At 45.9% G+C, this 19,186-nt stretch overlaps 1 protein-coding gene across 5 annotated transcripts in view; it reads right to left on the bottom strand.

Moving 5' to 3' along the window:
• Window positions 1-19,186, bottom strand: part of cita (citron rho-interacting serine/threonine kinase a) — a 36,302-nt gene that overhangs the window by 3,049 nt on the left and 14,067 nt on the right. For 2 of the 5 annotated variants that reach the window (XM_086167827.1, XM_086167829.1), the window contains 34 exons: window positions 18,317-18,370; window positions 18,173-18,226; window positions 17,870-18,010; window positions 17,583-17,711; window positions 17,054-17,149; window positions 16,748-16,864; window positions 15,703-15,812; window positions 13,808-13,982; window positions 11,839-12,036; window positions 11,510-11,563; window positions 10,961-11,158; window positions 10,386-10,579; window positions 10,152-10,287; window positions 9,882-9,986; window positions 9,576-9,716; window positions 9,289-9,396; window positions 8,424-8,616; window positions 7,903-8,064; window positions 7,151-7,174; window positions 6,568-6,705; window positions 5,538-5,718; window positions 5,354-5,445; window positions 5,159-5,263; window positions 4,866-5,035; window positions 4,476-4,520; window positions 3,015-3,095; window positions 2,466-2,601; window positions 1,856-1,995; window positions 1,671-1,763; window positions 1,440-1,548; window positions 1,189-1,317; window positions 986-1,066; window positions 795-873; window positions 514-696 (listed from right to left, as the gene is read on the bottom strand). In XM_086167827.1, the coding sequence (XP_086023953.1) occupies window positions 514-696; window positions 795-873; window positions 986-1,066; window positions 1,189-1,317; window positions 1,440-1,548; window positions 1,671-1,763; window positions 1,856-1,995; window positions 2,466-2,601; window positions 3,015-3,095; window positions 4,476-4,520; window positions 4,866-5,035; window positions 5,159-5,263; window positions 5,354-5,445; window positions 5,538-5,718; window positions 6,568-6,705; window positions 7,151-7,174; window positions 7,903-8,064; window positions 8,424-8,616; window positions 9,289-9,396; window positions 9,576-9,716; window positions 9,882-9,986; window positions 10,152-10,287; window positions 10,386-10,579; window positions 10,961-11,158; window positions 11,510-11,563; window positions 11,839-12,036; window positions 13,808-13,982; window positions 15,703-15,812; window positions 16,748-16,864; window positions 17,054-17,149; window positions 17,583-17,711; window positions 17,870-18,010; window positions 18,173-18,226; window positions 18,317-18,370 (4,151 nt within the window). The remainder of the gene's footprint in view (window positions 1-513; window positions 697-794; window positions 874-985; window positions 1,067-1,188; window positions 1,318-1,439; window positions 1,549-1,670; window positions 1,764-1,855; window positions 1,996-2,465; window positions 2,602-3,014; window positions 3,096-4,475; window positions 4,521-4,865; window positions 5,036-5,158; window positions 5,264-5,353; window positions 5,446-5,537; window positions 5,719-6,567; window positions 6,706-7,150; window positions 7,175-7,902; window positions 8,065-8,423; window positions 8,617-9,288; window positions 9,397-9,575; window positions 9,717-9,881; window positions 9,987-10,151; window positions 10,288-10,385; window positions 10,580-10,960; window positions 11,159-11,509; window positions 11,564-11,838; window positions 12,037-13,807; window positions 13,983-15,702; window positions 15,813-16,747; window positions 16,865-17,053; window positions 17,150-17,582; window positions 17,712-17,869; window positions 18,011-18,172; window positions 18,227-18,316; window positions 18,371-19,186) is intronic. The other 3 variants (XM_086167831.1, XM_086167832.1, XM_086167828.1) reach the window with 3 other exon arrangements.

Below are 19,186 nucleotides of genomic sequence, written 5' to 3'. Positions count from 1 at the left end.
CGTGGCTGCCAGAACCCAGTTTTCTGACGGACCTTAAAGATTAAACGCAGCTGCTAATGAAGGTTTTGTTTTTTTTTTTCCATGGAAAAGCTCCTTTGCTAGCGAGCGACTCTGCAACAGACCAGCCTCACAGCGTTGAAGCACAATTGTTTATTTTTTTATAAAAAAAAAAAAAATTCCTGCTCTAAATATATAACACGGGGCATTTTAAAGATTTCATAAAAAAATAATAATACATCTCTCAGGATTTACTGCAAATAAAAAACGAACTCTTCCTCCTGCGAAACAGACAAAGGAGGGGGGTTATTTCCCGACAAAAAGGCCACCCGCAGTGCCCGCACCAGCCGACGACACCCCTCCACACCCGTGCACGTGGAGAAACCCCAGGATTTACCTTCTCCTCACCAGATTCAACAGCGTTTTAAATATAGGTGTGAGGTGAGGGGGGTTAAAGGATGTGCGCTACGCCTGAAAACCCAATTCCGCGCGGCCGTTGTGACGCTGTGAGCTCACCTGCGCCCGGAGCCGTTGCGCTGCAGGTCCCCTCCGCCCTCCTGGCTCTGGATCAGGTTGCCCTTGCAGCAAATCACCCGCAATTTGTTCTGATAGGACGAGGCCAGGTAGATGGCGCCGGAGGAGATGGCCGGGCCAAGGTAGCGCGGATTGGGGATATCCAGATGGGCGTAGGAGTGAGGCCTGGAAAGGGAGGATGGATTGTTTCTCCTTAACCCTCCGACCCTGACGATCGATGAGGAAAAACATTCGAGGAGAGAGAACCGCGGGGACGAACTCACCCCAAAGCGGCGTGACCCTGAATCTCAATTACATCCAGAGAGTTGAAGTAGGTCACAAACAGGTAAGGCTCTCTGTAGGCTGAAATGTCAACATGCATTTTAACAGAGCGTCACACCCCGACCGTTCGGGAGGGATTTAAACAAAAAGAAAAAATAAAACGTTAAGGAAAATCTGGCGGACGGAGCCCCACCAAAAGAGAGCGGCAGACGACTCCACTTGATGTCTTCGCTTCTACTCCTGCGGCCGTACGCGTCCACAAACACGCCGAATTCTGCGAGGAGAGAAGACGCTTCAGTCGTAAAAAGTCGACCCGGTCGCGCTCCGTGCGGGGATGGTAGAAATCGACAATCGTCACGTCGGTCTTTTCTCGGGCTCGGTATTTGGCCCACGCACCGTGGAAGCACAGCAGATACTCGTCCTTCTGGGGAGCCGTGGTGACCTGGATGATTGAGATGGGGAAGCTGTGCGACGACGCGGCGAAGACGGCCGAGGCGAGCGTCACGTCGTTCTTATCCAAGAACTCTGTTGATGGAATTTACGGGAGATCAGTCCCGACGCCGAGGAGACTTATAACGGCGCTCGTATTTTATAGATTTTCTAATAAACGGCCCGCTTTGGATGGATGGCGGCGGAGGGCCACCTACCCTCCAGCACGTACTGCTTCATCTCAATTTCATAGAACTTGTTGGTTCCTATGATGATACTGTAGCCCGTGAAATGGATGCAGCTGCAGGGCTCCGATGTCTCGATCTCCTGCGTTTGGGACAACAGATGAACATGGGCAGTTTTGTCCTCCGAGAGCAGACAATTTCCAGAACAACACAGAGGTTGTAACGAAATGGTTACGCCGCACGCCCACCCCTGGGTCCGCTCACCTTTCTGATGCAGAACTTATTGAGACTTTCATTGAGTCGCATTATCGTAATCTTATTTGGCATCGCAGCACAGATACAGATCCCGTTGTCGATCTGGAGAGAAGGAGCGAGTCTTCGGTCAGGACGCCAGTCACTGAACGGCGGTCAGCGTGACGCTGCTCGTGTGGAAAAACAGTCCGACCGACCTTTCCAGAGGAGAAGAGGTGGCATCCCTTGACGGCCTCGAAGATGAAGGGGTTGAGGTCCGGTTGAGCCGGGAGGTGGGACTGTGACAGGGACTGCTTCACCTTCTTTATCTCAACTAGACACAGGGCCCTATCTTCTCCTGGAAGACACGGGAGGAAAAGAATCACAATCGGTCTCGATTACAGAGCACAGATTTATTCAATTACCGCCCGATCCTTTAGCTTGGATGCGGGATATCGTTATGGGAGGCACGCGTGCATCAGGGAGAAGCCATTATTTGTATTTGCTTTCTTTTAAGAATTATATTCACCCGCACTTTACGACGAGATCTCTTTTTTTTTTTTTTTTTTCCAGATCGACGAGCCCAGCAAGGGAGATAAAGTTGAGTCGAAAAATTATTCCGTACGGTCCGTTTGTGAGGGATGATTTCAAACTAGAATAACAACTTCACCATTAGCGTTCCATTTTCCCGCACCTCTAATGGACGGCTTTAAGTCTGCGATAATCGGAGTAACAGCTGATGCGCGGCTAAATCATCTGCTAATTCATTTAGATCATCGTGGGAAAAGTTCCAAAGAGTTGCGAAAAAAAACAAAAAAAAAAACTGACCGGTGATCATCAGTAGCTTATCGAGGTCCTTCAGGATCTGAATCTGGAACACGGAGGTCAAGCCCGGGATGTGGGTCAAAGAGTTCTTTATGACGTTTAGAGCGTACAAACCCTCCTCCGAGCCGACCAGCACCACCTGAGGGAGGAAGCGTATAAGAATAATAAGAACAACTTTATTAATCCCGAAGGAAATTGTTGTGCCAGAGTTACAGAAAATATAACAGTAATAAATAACAAAAGAAAAGGCAGAATTAGAAATAAAAATAAACCGTAAACTATAAAGTGTCTCAGTGAAACTATAAAGTGTCTTAGTAAACAGTGATAAAACTATTAGTGTCTTAGTAACAAGTGAGGTAAGGAGTGCACAATAGTATGATAGAAGGGAAAATTGTAGTGTAGCTGTTATGAGACGAGATGAAATATTGCACAGTGTAGCTGTTATGAGATGAAATATTGAAATATTTCATCGTCGTCAGCCGCAAACCATACGGTACGTAAAGGAGCCGTCTGATTATTTGGGTGCTTGTCTTAACCGTCTTAACCGCGTACCTGGTCGGTGAGCGGCAGCGTGCAGTTGATGTCCAGACGGTCGTCCCCCTCCAGCTTCAGCAGGGAGTTTCCCAGAAGTTTCTGTCGGGACAAAAAGGTGGGAAAGGACACACACGGTGCAGGGGAAGGGACCGGGTTAGGGAAAGTACCAGCAAAAGCCTTGGAGGTAGAGAAGGAGGAGACAGGTAGATAGAGAGTCATCTTTTTGAAAAATGTTGACCACGTCTGCTTCGGGTTGCTCAAGTCTTCCCTCAAAAAGAGTCAGCGGGGGACTGCCGCTTTCACACAACCCAGAGAAACATCCATCGGTGGAACTCCGAGTGAACGGTTCTCACGGCACAAAATAACAATTTAACAAGAGCAAAAGAAGAAGGGATGTTACGTTCTGCTGATTTCACTTACTCTCACGGAAAGGCTGTTTCTGTTTGCATTGAATCTGCATGATGCTTTGCAGATTCTATTCCCGAGACTATCTAAAAACAAGACTTTGCCTATTATAAGACTACAACTACAGACATATTTGTAGTTCTATGATAGTGCCCAACTGTGAACACAGATGGAAATTAGCTATGAGCTAAAATCAGTTACAAACATCTCTGCCTCTGTGCTTAATGTAATTGTACACTGTCCTGATAAACTTCTAAACAAAACAAACAAACAACTCATCGAGTCTGGACGCAAAAAAAAAAAAAAAAAAAAAAAAGGTAAAATTACAAATATGCATGCATTACTGATATCCATTAAAAGCTTTGGACTTTCTTTGGACTGCACAAGAGAAGGGGATGTTCTACCTGAAATTAACCTTTAAGGTTTTGATGTTTTCACCAATTATTTAGGGGTGTCAAAGTACATTGTTTAGGTGCTCGCATGAATCTGGCTACATTCCGTTTTTCTGCTTTAAGACAAGAACTTGCACGTTGAATTTCAAATTCCTATCTGAATATGCGATACCAGGGCTGAAAGTACACCTCTTTGGAAATGCATTTTTACGGAAAATGTAACACCACTGCCACCGGTCGTGAAGCTGAGCTCCTAAAAGAGCGACGGACACACACGGCAACAGCGCAAAAGTCGACAGACTGCAGTTAAGGTGACGTTGGACCGTGTGGGCGTGTTTGGATGAAAGGGGATAAAAGCAGCATGGGTTCTCAAATGCATGCATGACAAATCACATGAAAGTAGACCAACGGTGCACAGCGGTGCCTATTCGGGTGCATGCTCAGTGTAAAAATACTAGGGTATGATGAATTTGATGTGTGCATTATACCGGGTAACGCTGATTTTCTTTCTTTTCTTTTCTCCGAGGACAGGTACTAGCAGTGAATGCATTCAGTAACAGCCCGGGGTCGTGTTGGCCGGCACTGAGCGGCGTCAGCGCTGTATGCGTCGATGTAAACGGCTACAACATGCTCAGCCAGTCGCTCACCGAAGCCCAAGGATTCGTGCAGCTACTTACTGTACCTGAACCAGAGGGGACAGGTTCTTCTGTCTTTTAGAAACACCTGCCTATAATGGTCCACACAACCGAGTTGAATGAGGAAACACACGCACAGTAACATCACGTCGACAGAAATGATGAGAACACACACAAATAGAAGACATGGATGTCGAGAAACGTGCAGAGAGAGAAAGAAGAGGGAGGGGAATAAAAAGAAGTAAAGGAACTGACTGACGTCTACTTGCGGGTTTCAATATATTTGACCGAATGTTCGCACCAAACAATAAGCTAACTTACAAATGGAAATGGGCCTAAAATCGAGCCAATAAGGACAAGGGTGATTCTTGCAAATGTATACGTGTTCTATCAACCACCACCTCAGGAAACAAGTGGGCGCCGCTCCGCATACTTACGGCATCGGCATCCACTTTGTCTTTGGATCCGCGGCTTCCGGCCACCACAGACTCCAGCACGGCCACCCACCGCTGCTTGTCCGGGAAGCTGGGAGCCATGAAGTAGAGGGACTGCCCGGGCCAGCAGGTGGTGTGGGGATGAGACTCCAGCTTCAAAACGTAGGGGATGTCTGTGTTTGCCAGAAACACACACAAATAGATTATTTGGGCATCTCACGAGCCGATCTATAGTATTTAAAATTTAAAATTGCAAAGAACGGGCGCATTAGGATGAGCGGTTGTTGATTTGGTACCTGACTTTGCGGTGTTGATGAGCTCAGAAGCTCCGACAGCTCCGTGCACGGTCACCTCACCGTCGGGTAGACAAAGCTCAAACTCCTCCTCGGCCCTGATGCAATCTTAAAAAGACAAGCCGATTATTTTCATGCGGTGGAATAAGCATTCAAAACCTCTGCCAGCGAAAAAAAATTGGAAAATGAAGTGCTGACCTTCTCTGGGCTCAGCATCGTAGACAGACACTTTGGTTCCATCCAGCACCACGTACTTGCTCTCCCAGCCCTGTTGGCCACGCTTGCCATTTCTGTGCATGCAACACCAAGGATACACAATGAATCTAAAAACCCGCGTTTGGATCGCATGAGTGAGTTTGACGGTAAATCCTTGACCGATCACCTCGGTTGTTTCATCCATCCCTCCAAGCGGACATGCCCGCTGGCCTCTTTGACCTGCAAGGCGGGGGAGTTCGACTTCTCTCGACACAACGCCTCTGAGAAATGAGTGGCGTACTCCGCGGGCAGACCGCAGGTGGCGGGAAGACACGGCGAGCATTTGGGGTGGCAGAGGGTGTGGCACTCTGCAAGAAGACAGACCGAGAGGCACAAGAGTTACTGATATCAAAGAAATTTCACATGTCACGCAGGGTCACACTTTATGGAGTAACCTAAATAAGGACATTTATGATGATGGTGGATGTACTGGAAATTACAGTAGTCGGTCAGCAGTTCGCAAATTCAGTACATTAGTAATTGACTCAAAACGTGTGGTGCAACACTGAAATCCTCGTTTAAATTAAGAAAAATCAGCAGACAGAGGGAACGCCGAGGCAGCATTGTGCTCCTTTTCAGTAAATTGAGTCGGACTCAATAATGTGCGGCGACAGTGGGTTAATCCGTGACAGCCTCATTTAACTTCTAGACACTTCAGAGCCAGAAATAATATGAAATAATCCTAGAGAGACATAAATCACATCTATCGTGGGACAGGATAATGACTGATGTGGACGTACGTGGTGTGCTGGAACACCGTGTCAAATATGCACACCGATGCTATTTGGATAAATGTTTTAGCCTGAAAATATCAAAACTAAATAGTTCCTGGATAATTCAGCTTGTGTGTGATCTTGTCTGAGAAACAGGGGGAATCCTTGGCAGATCACTCAGGATGATAAGATCCGGCCCAAATGTGTTTACACGGCCACATTTGTTTCTACGCCGCTCCGCACTACTGATTTGGGAACGTATCAAAACTGCCACACATTTTCCTACTGCAGAATGTTTAATAGCAGCCAAAACTAAACTTGTCTATTTCACGATGTGACGCCGAGGAGGTGGCACTACTGCAAACATGTTTTCCTTCTTTCAGCCAATAATTTGTCCTCTGAAATATTTCCCGCGTGCCCGGTTCGTATTCGCGGCACACAAACCTAGACAAGTAGCCGCCTGCCGTCCAAAGTGCACGGTGTCCAGGCACACCGCGCACTTGGCGGCTCTCATGTTGAGGCCCACGGTGAAGCGATGCGGGATGTTGTGGTGCATCCTCTCCTTCACGCGGCGCCCAAACTCTGCGAACAGCCAAAGGGAAGGGGATCAAGGACGACAGCGGTCGCCGAAAAAGATTTCATCAAAATTCGGGGAGATTTACTTTTTAAAAAGCGGTGCGGGACGGTTTAAAAACTGAATGAAATACTGCGTATAAATAAGTATGGGCATGCCAGTATTGCAGGAAGCTAAAACAGCCAATTAGAATCTGACTGTGCATGTCATTGCGAATGGGCTCAAATTAAACATGACTGTCGAAACCAATAACAAACCAATACTTGTTATGCTATCCGGCATGAAACTTCTAGATTCGGACATTAAGAGACACACAGCGAGTAATGTACAGAGAGCAATGGGCCTGTGGACGGCAGCACAACAGGACTGATGAGCGCTTTGTGCCAGCTTGGAGGGGAGCGATGCATGTGGGAAGACGTACTGGGACGAACCAATGGGTAACTGCTAACTTACTCTCAAAGGTGACCCTCCTCTTTTCTGAGAGGCGCAAGAGGAAAGAGACAGAGAGGAGAGAGCAGTCTAACAATACGTAGGTGAAGGCAAAACAACAGACAGTCTGGGCCCCAAATCACAAAGCGAGTCCATCTTAGGCAATGAATTCTTTAGGACTTTAGGATATTAGCATTCACGCCACCATGGTCCATAGCAGGAATGCAATTGCTCTGGAAGGCCACTGCTTAATTTTCATTTTTTGTTTGTCGATGGACGAGTGTACTCGGAGACTTCCCCGAAATTCAAAAGACCAATTAACATTTTTCCTCGGCGGAAGTCGAATTAGTCAATGTTTGCAAGCAAACGCACTATTTTCACTTTGTGGGACAGGCCCAGGCAGGATTACAATGTCAGCTGGATAAAAGCAGAGTGCCTCCCACCCGGGACAGCGCTGCAGGTCTTCAGTCCATGTTCCTGGCTTCCACAAGGCTTCCAGGTTTAACATGTGCTGAACATTCTATTGTTATCCAACTTTAATTCACTTCATAATCCTGCTTTGGGAGAGAGACTACTGGAGGAACAACACGTATGCATGCCACATAAATAAAATAGGCAAATATTCCCGTTGACACCGACAGCAAGGGAACAATTATTCCAAGGTAGTGCTCTAATTCAGGGCAAGAAGCAACAGTCAGCATTTTCTCTGACAGTCGCTTACAATTTCTGGCCTGTGCGTGTGTGTGTGTGTGTGTGTGTGTGTGTGTGACACTCACCTTCTGGTGTAGATGTCTCTTTGGAGCGGGTTGAGGGGTTAAGCAGGCTACAGGGGTTGGGCTGGTGCTCTGGGGATTTGACAATGGCCGACATGAGGATTTGCTGGCGAGCCTGAGCCGGCGTGGAAGGAGCCATGTGATCCTGCGCTTTGAAATGAGCGGCTGCACGGCAGGAAACACAGGGAACAAATAAAGCAGCCGAGGGTGAGATCGGCCGGGCTTCCAAAGCTACGGATGATTTTCTCATCGAAGGGAAAAAAAAAAACAAAACGAGCAGACTTTAAAATGAATCTCGGAGGACCGGGCCACTGTAGATAATTGAGCAAGATGCTGCCATGGCAACTGTTGCCAGACGGCTACGGTTGAAAGCGCAGTGTGAGAATTTTGCATTTTCTTGTATTAGAGGCGAAACTTGCAGGACGGATAAATAACTCCCCGACTCGGTATCGAACACAAATAAAACCCAATTTGGTATCCAGGAGCTCGTGATACAGCCGTGAGCGCCTGTCGCTGGGACCTACCCTCCTCTCTGAGGGACCTCAGTTCTATCCTCATCTTCTGCAGAGCCTCCTCCAGCTCCGCGCATCTCGACCGCTCCTTCTCCAAAGCCAGCTTCATGTCGCCGTACTGCAGAGGAACTGCCAGCTGGGCCTGGGGAGCCAGTGCGCCGTTGGTTGTGGTGCCCACATCTTCTCGCCGCCGCCCAAATATACCCTGTTTCGAGATGCGACCGGTTAGCAAAGTAAAACAGTACAGTGATCCCTCGCTATAACGCGGTTTACTTTTCGCGGTTTCGCTACTTCACGGATTTGCGTCGTGCATTGTGTTCTGCATTCTGATTGGCTAAAAAGTCACTCCGCTTCTTCTCTACCCGTGCGTCAATAACGTTGCAGTTTAATATGTACACGTATGTAAAACAGCTCGGCAAATTTACATGGCGTACGTGCAAATTCTCTAAAACCCATAATGTTGACAAAATGCTCTGGAGCGACAAAAGCACCTGCGGCAGGGCCCAAAAGGCAGCGGAAGATGCTATCTATCGCAGATAAAGTTAAACTTCTGGACATGCTAAGGGAAGGTAAAAGCTATGCGGCTGTAGGTCGGCATTACGGAATTAATGAATCTTCCGTTCGTTCTATAAAGAAGGAAGAAAAAACATAAGGACGACAGCAGCAATGTACAATAGAGTATTTAATTGTATAGTAATTGTAAAAAAAAAAATAAAGGTTTCTACTTCTCGGATTTTGCCTATCTCGGGTTCTTTTTGGAACGTAACCCCCGCGAAAAACAAGGGTTTACCGTACATCTAAATTTTCATGTTGAAGCAGATTATCAGTGAAATAAAGGTTTGGTTAATATGATTTTTTTTTTTTTTTTTTTTCAAACCTTCTTCTTCTTGGTGGGCTGGTCCATTTTAGCTTGAAGGAAGTCTATAAGTTTCGTCTGCTGAGATATGGTCCCCTCCATCTTCACTTTCTCATGAGAGTATACAGCCTGGAGGAAGAAAACACAGCTCCTGCTGACAGTGTGTGTGTGTGTAGCACCCCTTTGAGAATGGAATCAGGCTTTATTGTGACCGCGCACACCCGGAGACCGCTTTGCAATCCTTGTTTTTTTCCTTTCTAGATCCACACCTACAGTTCATCATAGTGCAAACGAATACCGCCGCACACCTGTATGTTCTCCAGCTGGTACTCCAGATCGGTCCTCTCGGTCTTGAGCATGTCGGTCTGGTCCAGGGCGTCCTGCAAGCCCTGTGTCAGGCGGAAAATGTGACTCTTCTGGAGGTCCATCTGCTGCTGCAGCTTCCCCTGCTGTGAGGACACATGCAGAGGGAAAATGGGAGTTGTGATTTAGAATCAGCCGCAGTTAATGAGTGCATAATTAACACATTTAGAATGACAATTCTAAAACACACATCAGAGATTTGCCAAACAAAAGTCTATTAATTAAGGCTAATGCTTTCACGTGGTATTTACCTCTTCCATTAGCCTTTGTTTTAGTTCTCTCTCGGTCTCCAGTTTCTGCTGCAGGCTTCGGGCGTTCATCTCCAGCATGGCGTGCTTCTTCTCCAGATCATTGAGCTGTGATAATCAACAGTTCAAATTCCAGAGCCACAAACACAGCATTGATTTTTCTCTTACCGAACGAAAACAAATATGTATTGGCTGCGGCGCGGTCAGCTGCTCCGCTCGGGGGGCCGAAGATGCGGTCGAAATGAGATCAGAGATGATGTTCCGGTGACTCACGGTATCGGACAGACTTTCAGCCTTCAGTCTCTGCTCCTTCAGGGCTTGCTGCAAGGCCAATATCTCAGCCTTGTGCTCTTTGACCGCCAGTTCTACGGCCTGACGAGACTCGCTGCTGCGCTGATCTGCTCGAAGCCTGTCGACGACAAAGCGATGATTTGCGACGGCGAGGCGTTGACGCAGCTTTTACGCTCCTGTGGCAAAGAATGTAAAAAACGCGAGATTTAATGTGACCTGTTTTGCTTCTCGTTGTCCAGGAGCCTCTGCAGGTCCCTGGTGCGTCTCTCTGCCTGGCTCTTCTCATCCTCCAGGGCCCCTCTCCAAGCCTCCCACTGTCGCTCTTTCTCCAGCAACTCATCGTTCAGGGACTCCAGCTCCACCACCTGCTCCTCCAGCATGCTGCATGTGGTCTTCAGAGTCTCGATGTTCTGATAAAGACAAGAAAATCTGACGGAAACTCTAGTGATGAAGCTTTACGGTCTTGACTTGGTGAGCATAAAACTGAATGGGGTTTGTAATGGGAATTTATTCACATCCCCCTAAAACTGACATTGTGACTCAAGGTTACACCATGAATTCATATTCAGCGCATGACTTGGTTCTGTGATTTTTACTAAGTGTTTTCCTTCAACAGAACTTTTATTTGCAAATCCCCTTGATTGGTGAGCTCCTGAATTTCCATTGACAGGCCAATATCAAAGAGGGCTGCTTGAATGTTTAAAGTAGTCCTCTTATGTGACAAAAAGTAAAATGGATTCACAGTGAAAGCTTTTTGCCCATCAAGAAAAACCTTCGGCCATTAGCATTACCTGTTTCTGATTATTGAGATGCATCTCACGGTCGGCCACCTCCCTCCGGAGCCGGTCCACCTCCTGGCTCAGCTGCAGCTGGTCCTCCCGCTCATCTGACGCTTCATCCAGTTGTTTGGACAGGTAGAAGTTCTGGCGGTTCAGCTCAGCATTCTCCTGACTCAGCTGTGTGAGTTGCTCCTCCAGGTCAGTAATCACCTGAGGCACCACACACACACACACACACACACACACACACACACACACACACACACACAAGATGATTAGTCACACTCATCATAGTGTAGGGCCTGCTGTAAAAGCCAGGGGGAAATCTGTTTAAGTAGTAGTATTGTAAAAGATGCTGTGCTTTTAAATGGGTGAAAAATACACCTTTGATTTAGCGAAAGGATGTTGTCGATTGTGTTGACTCTCCAAGTTGTGGTTCTTGACAAAGGGGAATCGTTTTTTGTATTTTACTGCTTATTATGAACCCGAGTAAATAAAGTGGCATGTGTGCCTCCTTTTCAGAGGTGCCAGAAATTGTAAGAAGACTGCAGCAGCACTTACTGAGCAGCTGTCTCTCAGGGCATCAAACTTCCTTTGAATCTCATCTCTGTGGTTCTGTGAAAGAGGAAAAAGGTATAAATCCTGGCTATTAGATTTCAAGACAAAGAGAAAAAATGTACCCGTACCACAGCCCGTTTACCTATATTCTTCTCTTTGCTTTTGCACTTTCATCTTAGAAAAGTTAAATACTGTACTGTGACTGGATAAATGGTGCTCACGTATTGCTGCTACAAACACAATATATACTTTTTCGTCTAACACGCACACATACACACTTCTGAGAATGTGCACCTGTATCACACACGTAAGCTTATAATCGCCTGCCGTACCCTGAGCGCCGTGATCTCCTCCTCGGCCTCAGCGGTGGTCTCCTCCAGCTCGGTCTTTGCTTGCTGCAGCTGGCTCTCCAGGGCCAGGCGAGCGGCCTGCAGGCTGCTGATCTGGGACTCGCGCTCCTGCAGGGAGAGGGTCAACTCGGACACCTGCCTCTTGATCTCCAGCTTCTCCTCCTCGTGTTCTAAGCCCATCTGAAAAGAGGACAAATGGACACGGGTGAATTTTACTAAAATGATTGTAACGGCTGGAGAATACCGGTTTCATCTTGTCCACACGACCGGTGCTAAGATTCGTTTTTAGCCACCGAATACGATTAAAAAACAAACAAACAAACTGTGGACCATTAAACATTTCTATTTGGCCCAGTTTAGCCTTTAAAAGCAAAACAAAAGCAGACTAATTAGAAGGATCTGTGGAGCGACACAAACACACAAGCGGAGATCGGACTTGGTTACACAATAAGGGGGTTGCATAAATTATAAATTGTATGGTACAGAATAAACATAAGTTTTGCACAGCAAATAATTGATTTTAAAGAGGCATAATGGGCAAAGCAGTGAGAATAATGACGCGCCATTATACGCACCGCATTTTAAATGCGGAGAACAATAAAGATGGCGGGATTAAGATTCAATTAAAAACGTATGCGTTTTGCCTTTTTAATTCAGGATTATTACTGAGACGGAGCCGCAAATAACCTCATTGTTGTTTGGAAGAGGACAGTGATCTTTTGTGTGAGCGCCGCTGCCAAAGACGGCTGCCAGACTTTGAATCACATCTTAGCGCGATAAGAATACGAGGAGGTGGAGACGACATTCAGTTGGCTCTGCTCAAACAGTGTCGCCAGGAGAGAGTGCATCGGGGGCGAGGGGCTGTCAAAAAGTAATCAAGGTTAAGACAACAGACAGTTTGCTAGATCAATGATTCATCTATCTTGATGAATTTTTTAGTGTATAGAATGAAAAGCACGGAATTCCCGTAGTGCCTGATCAAGCAAGAAAACCCAAGATTTATTTATAATATATGAAAAGGAAGTTAGATGCCGAACGCAGAAAATACCGAGCCTTTTCCGCGATCATTACGCGATCATTACTTTCCCCCAAGCCTGACTAAACCTCGCAGCTCGGCGTCCTCATTCACGTGACTTATAAACCGATGTTTATGAATCTTGCAAAATCTTTTTCTTTAACTGACATAACGTTAGCTCGGGGTCGGGCGGACACGTAGCATCCTTCCACGAAACTCGTACACAGGATGAATGCTTACTGAAAAATGTCACTCACTATGTTTAGATGTAGCATTACCTTTGGTGTCATCTTGTCATATACTGGGAACATTTCCAGAGGGACTAAGATGATGTAAGAGCACCACAATGTTAGCAAGAGGTACAGATTTGTTTATGTTTGTTGGCTTGGTTCCTACTCCTTTCCTTAGCTCCCATTTGTATTTGTATATGTACGTGCTCGGGGATGGACGGATAAAAGGGCTGCTACATGAACATTTGTATTCCTGAACCGCTGGATTTGGCAACCGTACGGCGCCTGCACGGCGAGGAACCAATGATCATTCATTGAAATGGACGCATGAATGTATGTGACATTGTTTTCAAACAACAATAAGAGGAAGTTCAAAACAGGAAAGAGGCACGCACTGAAGGGGCCAATTAATAGATGCTATTTGATTGCGTTCTCGCATATTTTCCGGAAGGCTACGTTCAGTCTGAGAAGTGAAATGTAGGTTGTCAGCCGGAGCGGCAGAAGATCTTACAGGCCCAGTATGCATTTGGAGGTGCGGTATTTAATTAGCTGTCTATCCGAAAAGGATCTGAGCTCGCTGGCTGATCAGCTGCGTTAATCCTCTCTGTGGATGGTAAGAACTTCAAGCTACACCATGTGCTAGCTAACGCTAATTAATCTGGAGCCAAAAGGTTTTGCCCTGTGCCTCTGCTTCATGACGCCTCACCTCCCGCAGCCTGCTCTCCAGCTCCATCAGACGGGTCCTCTTGGTTTGCTCCTGCTGACTCATTTTCTCCAGGTGTTCCTCCAGCTTGGCATTTTGGGCCTCCAGTTTGCCCGCCTGCGACTCCAGGTAGAACTTTTGCTGGCGAAGCTCTGAGATCATCTCCTCTTGGGCTTTCCTAAATGGATGCAAACGCATTTGTGACATCAAATCGATCGAAAGCGAAAACAGTAGACCCTCACGTTCCAAGACCCCCGGCGAAAAGCGAATTTCCGCGAAGACACATTGACCTTCAACGAACCTCGCGCAACCCTTTACGAACCTCCCGCGAACTGTTATCAACCCACCGTCGACTGTATTACGCTGTATTCTCATCGAGGCATCATACAGTGTGGGGTATCGCAAAAAAAATAAAGATACTTTTACAAACTAGGACATTGTATGCTGGGCATAGATCAGTTACCTCTCTCCATGAACCAATCAACTTGAGAAACGGAGCGACATCCTCAATCAGCCAATAGCATGCCAAGTAAGGATCTACTTAGCCAACGCTATTCTGTATGAGATCTGCCGTGGGCACAATGGTAGAAGCGAGAGTTTGCGATGCTGGGTATGTTTGTTTAGCAAAGGAGACCTAGTATTTTACTTATTTTATAAAATGAATTTTAGTTTAATTTTCCTGTTTTTTTTTCTCTTCTCAGGCTAGTACAGGGGTCGGCAACCCGCAGCTCCGGAGCCGCATGCGGCTCTTTCATCTTTACACTGCAGCTCTGAGTGGCTTGAGAAAATAAATTATAAATATTTAATTGAAAAATATTTCATTTGTGTTAATTCCTGTTTTTTAACTTTTAGTTCTAAGTTGGAAGATTATTGTGATCTTGAAATATTAAATAAAATTATATTTATTATTTTTCGCCGCTCAAAATAACGTCACACTCGCGGAAGCCGGTATACCCGCCAGCCGGTGAAGTCACGATTTGCAGATGCTGTGCGCAGAAGTTCAGGAGCAGAAGTCCCATAAACCAGGTAAAATAAATATTTATGAAGATATTTTGCAAATATTTTATTTTTTATTGTTTACTGACACAGAGATTTTTTCCCGATTTATTTTTAAAATTCAGGTCAAGGCTTCGCTAAACGCTCTGAAAGCCCAAAGCTCAAAATGACTTCATTTCATAAATAAAATTTAATTTTCTCTGTAATACTTTGTGAATTTCAGAAGCAACACACTACACACTTGTTTATACAAAGTGTAAAGGTAATAAAAAGCAACATATACAGTGGTACCTTTATTTTAGACGTCAAAAAGCAATTGCGGCTCCCAGTGTTTTATTTTCCGAGGAAACCGGGTCTAAATGGCTCTTTGGGTGCTACGGGTTGCCGACCCTTGGGCTAGTATATGGCTATTTCATTATAGAAAAAAGTCCAATACCGGGAAAAAAAAATGCTAAAGAACGAGAAATCGCGAGAACCGAATCGCAAAAAACATCCGCAAAGTAACGGGGGCGCGGAAGCCAAACTGCAAAGTAGCGAGGGTCCCCTGTATTTGTTCTGCTGCTTAAAGAGCTGGAATTTCGAGTGGAATTTATTTCGGCGGTCTGCGATTGGAATCAGCAAAACCGCAAAGGCAGGTCGCTGAGATTGCTGTGATAGAATATAAAGTAGGCCTTTTTTTCAGTACTGACAAAAAGAATTCCTTCATCAGGTACATTCCTATATTAAGACAAGTATAAGCTGCATTTCCCATCTTTCAACTGTGGTAAAGCTGACAGACAAGGGGCCGAGTTCAGACATTAAGCATACACTAATGAAGCAACTGGAAACTTGAAGAGACGGATCCGCTGTGGGTGGGGGCACGCGTACGAGCACCATGTGGGCAGAAGGTCTTGTTAACTCACATATTCTTCTGGGTATAGATGCTGCTATTAGCAGCCAGCTTGTTAGCCTCTGACAGCTCGGCAATGCGTTGTTCCAGGTTCCTCATCTTTGAATCCATGGCGTTAATGGTCTTTAGGAGGAGGGAAAATAAATTGTTAAAAATAAAGGCTGCGTCTGGCTTTTGAAATTCTTCCAGGGACTCAAATGAGGCACCTAAACCGACATTTCCAGGCCTTCCAATCACATCTGAACAACTGCTGTATGTAAAACAACCTGTATGTTTATTCTAGAGCTGCTCCCAGTTTGTCCGATGGGGTTTACTCTTCAACTGATCAAGGCCTCCGATTTTCACAAAGTTTTTCAAGCGGAGCAGAAATAAATAGGGCCTGCCATAAAGAAATTCCAATTTCATGTACTTTCCAGAAAAAAAGGTAGACAATTTTTCAGCTGTGCAATTTCTTTTTTATAGGAAGCAGAAGGTTTCACTCTAACGAAATCCTATTAAAAGCCCTTAAGGTGTTGCCTGGATCTTATACTGTCAATGTCAGATGACTGCCTCCTAAAAGCTTCTTAGCTGCCTCAATACTACCACATTAACCAGATTAGGACTTGAATCGAGACTTTATAATGCAGTATAACGAATAGCCCAATCTAATCAGTCTTCCAACTGTAAGTTACAATAGATTTGGACCACTATAACATATTAAAGACTAAACAAAAACGAGGAAAACACAGTTGCAATCTTCAGTCAAAGAATTTCAGACTATAATTGTTTAAATAGTACAATTGGCTCAGAAGAGGCTTTCACCTTTTATATAAATGCAGCGCATTGGATGTGGATAGCACTGTAAGATAAGATGAAAATCTCTCAAAATATCTCTCTCCGTAATTAATCTCTCGAACACCGGTTTATTCGGATCCCTGCTTATTAGAAATAAATTTGACTTTACAATCGAATGGAGTCAAATTATTTTAATTCCTTAATTGCTAAGCTTTGCCACATGTCAGCGGTCAACTTGCAAATACCACAATGGAACCCAGAAGAGACCTGCCGCTGAATCTCACCGCTTTCTGTTCACTGATGAGTTTGCAGTTCTCTCTCGACTCCTCTTCCTGTTGCGCCCTCCTGGCCTCCAGGCTCTCCTTGTCAGCCAGGTCTGCCTTCATCTGTGCTTCCAGGACCTTCAGGGTCAGCCAGAATGAATACATTTTAGACGAAGCAGCAGCCAGGAGATACGACAGTGAAGATGCATGATGAGCGCGCAATCTCTGAGATAATGGTCACGTCGACTTTCCCAGAAATGAAAAGCAAATCTAAATCACATATTACGACTGAGCCCCACTTGTAAGAATCAGAATAAGATACTCCACCTTGATTTTGTCTTCATAAAGCCTCTCCTTTTGCACCAGCTGGGTTTCCATCCTCTGGGCAGTAGACTGGGCATCCCTTAGGTTGTCTTCGAGTTCCTGGGGAGAATAAAAATCTCGTAAAATGACAGCAATATACATTCAAAATAACCGCTTGACCAGTCGTGTGACATTCAGACAAATGAAAGAAAAGAAAAAATAGTTAAAAAAAAAACAAAAAAAAAAACGGGGGCAAACTTGCATTGAAAAGGTGTAAATCCACCAGACGACTGTAGCTGTGCCTGTTCATGGTGAGACTGGTTCAATGTTACAGTTCACGTTTGTATTGACACTGCCTGACCAGCGCACGTTCATGAGAGCTGAGCGAGCAAAAAAAGACATCCAGAGACGAGAGTGCACGTTTGTGCTCTAACATAACAGGGGATGAGGATAAACTGGAAGGAGACGGGAAAACTAGTAGCGGCGGGCAGGGGGTGAAATTAGGGGTGGAGTGCTGCAGAGTATTAGTAAGTCTTATCTGTAGCTCTCTCACCAGGATCTTTTCAGCCATCTGCTGGATCTGCTGGGATTTGGTCTGAATGTCATCCTTCAGCTTATTCTCCCGCCGTTCGACCATCTCCAGCCTCTTTACCTGGTTCTCCAGTGTCTTCCTGCCCTCCTGCTTACACAGCCAAAAGGACATGTAAAGCTCACGGTAGCAAGGAAAGAATGACTCGCTGTGGGAAACCCATTCATTTGACAACACACGGGCAAAAAAAAAACAAACAAACAAAAAAAACACAAGCAAGCAGAATTTAGCCGCTTTGTTTAGTTCGGTACCTCGGTCTCCCTGAGGCGGCGCTTGAGCGTGTCACTGGAGTCTGTTTTGCCCCGTAGGCGCTCCAGGTCCCGTTCCAGTCGCTCTTTGGCCTGCCGGACATTCTGCAGCAGCTCAGTGGCCTCTGTGCTTGCTTTCACTGCCTGGTGAGGTCAAAAGATCAATTGCTGTCGGCGAGTCCCCGGATAAAAGCTAGTGATTGACTCGGGTAGCACTTTCCCGCCGACATGTTGAGAGATGTATCTGCTTGAAATGCTATCGCTCCTGCTTTCTGCGGTACAAGTAGTAATTCCAAACTCAAATACCTTGGACAGTTTGTCCTGGAGCTCCTGGATTTTCACCTGCTGCTCAGAGTTAGTCTTAAAGAAGAAAGAAAGGAAGGAATTAATTATCCCCACAGCTCCAGGAAAGTAGATCTGTACCTAAATACATCTTGATCCAGTCTTTACCTTCTCTAGTTTGGAGAGAAGCTCCTCCACCTCTGCCTTGCCCTGCTCTTTAGCCTGAAAAACAAAGCAGCGCATGTTGAGAGATAAAGGACATGTATACATTAGTTCACCTCATTCGTGTTTAAGCCTCTCGTTTTGACCCTCTGGTGGCAACCAACTCTGGTTTTCTAACAAACTCATCCTCCATTGTCACAGGTCCACTTCACATCTCCCTGGTGACATCTAGTTCATCCAACTTCAATCCCACTCTTCCCGTTCCTCTCCCGTCTCTGCCGGTGTGCCCAAGGGCTCAGTTCTGGGACCCCTTCATAGTCCGGGAACACAATATCCCCTTTCATTGTTACGCAGATGACAGCTGGCTCTATATCCCCATCCACCTTTCCAGTTGCAGATAAAAATCATGGTTCTCTTCCAACTTTTTTTTAGACTTTGTTCAGGTTAGGTTAGTCTGGATGTCACCTAAGACAATGCGCTTACTTTCCAGTCCTGCATTAATATCACCTCGTCCGCACTTTTCTACCGTCACAATATCAATAGACTCCACCCCTTCCTTACTCCACATAGCCTTGTCACCTCCCTGATCGATAGGTGCGACTCCTTTTTCTTTCAGTCTCCTAAACAAATCCCTTGACAAGCTCCGGCTCATCCAGAATTCTGGAGATCAATTCATAGCTCTGAACCCCCTCCGAGGACACATCGCCCTTATCCTTCAACAGCTCCCCCGGTTGCCCAGAGAATCCAGGATAAACCTCAAAATATTGCTCCTCGCTTGGAAATCCATCCACGGCCGGACCTCCCTCTTTGTGTCTTTGTCCCGGACTCAACTTGTTTTCTCTGCCCACCTTGGTGCTGTGGGATACGGAGCTCTGG

This window comes from Fistularia commersonii, chromosome 21, assembly GCF_037954325.1.
Source record: "Fistularia commersonii isolate RoL2024-O1a breed Wild chromosome 21, RoL_Fcom_v1.0, whole genome shotgun sequence".
Lineage (NCBI taxonomy): Eukaryota > Metazoa > Chordata > Actinopteri > Syngnathiformes > Fistulariidae > Fistularia > Fistularia commersonii.
This window is presented reverse-complemented; position numbering and strand designations above follow the sequence as displayed.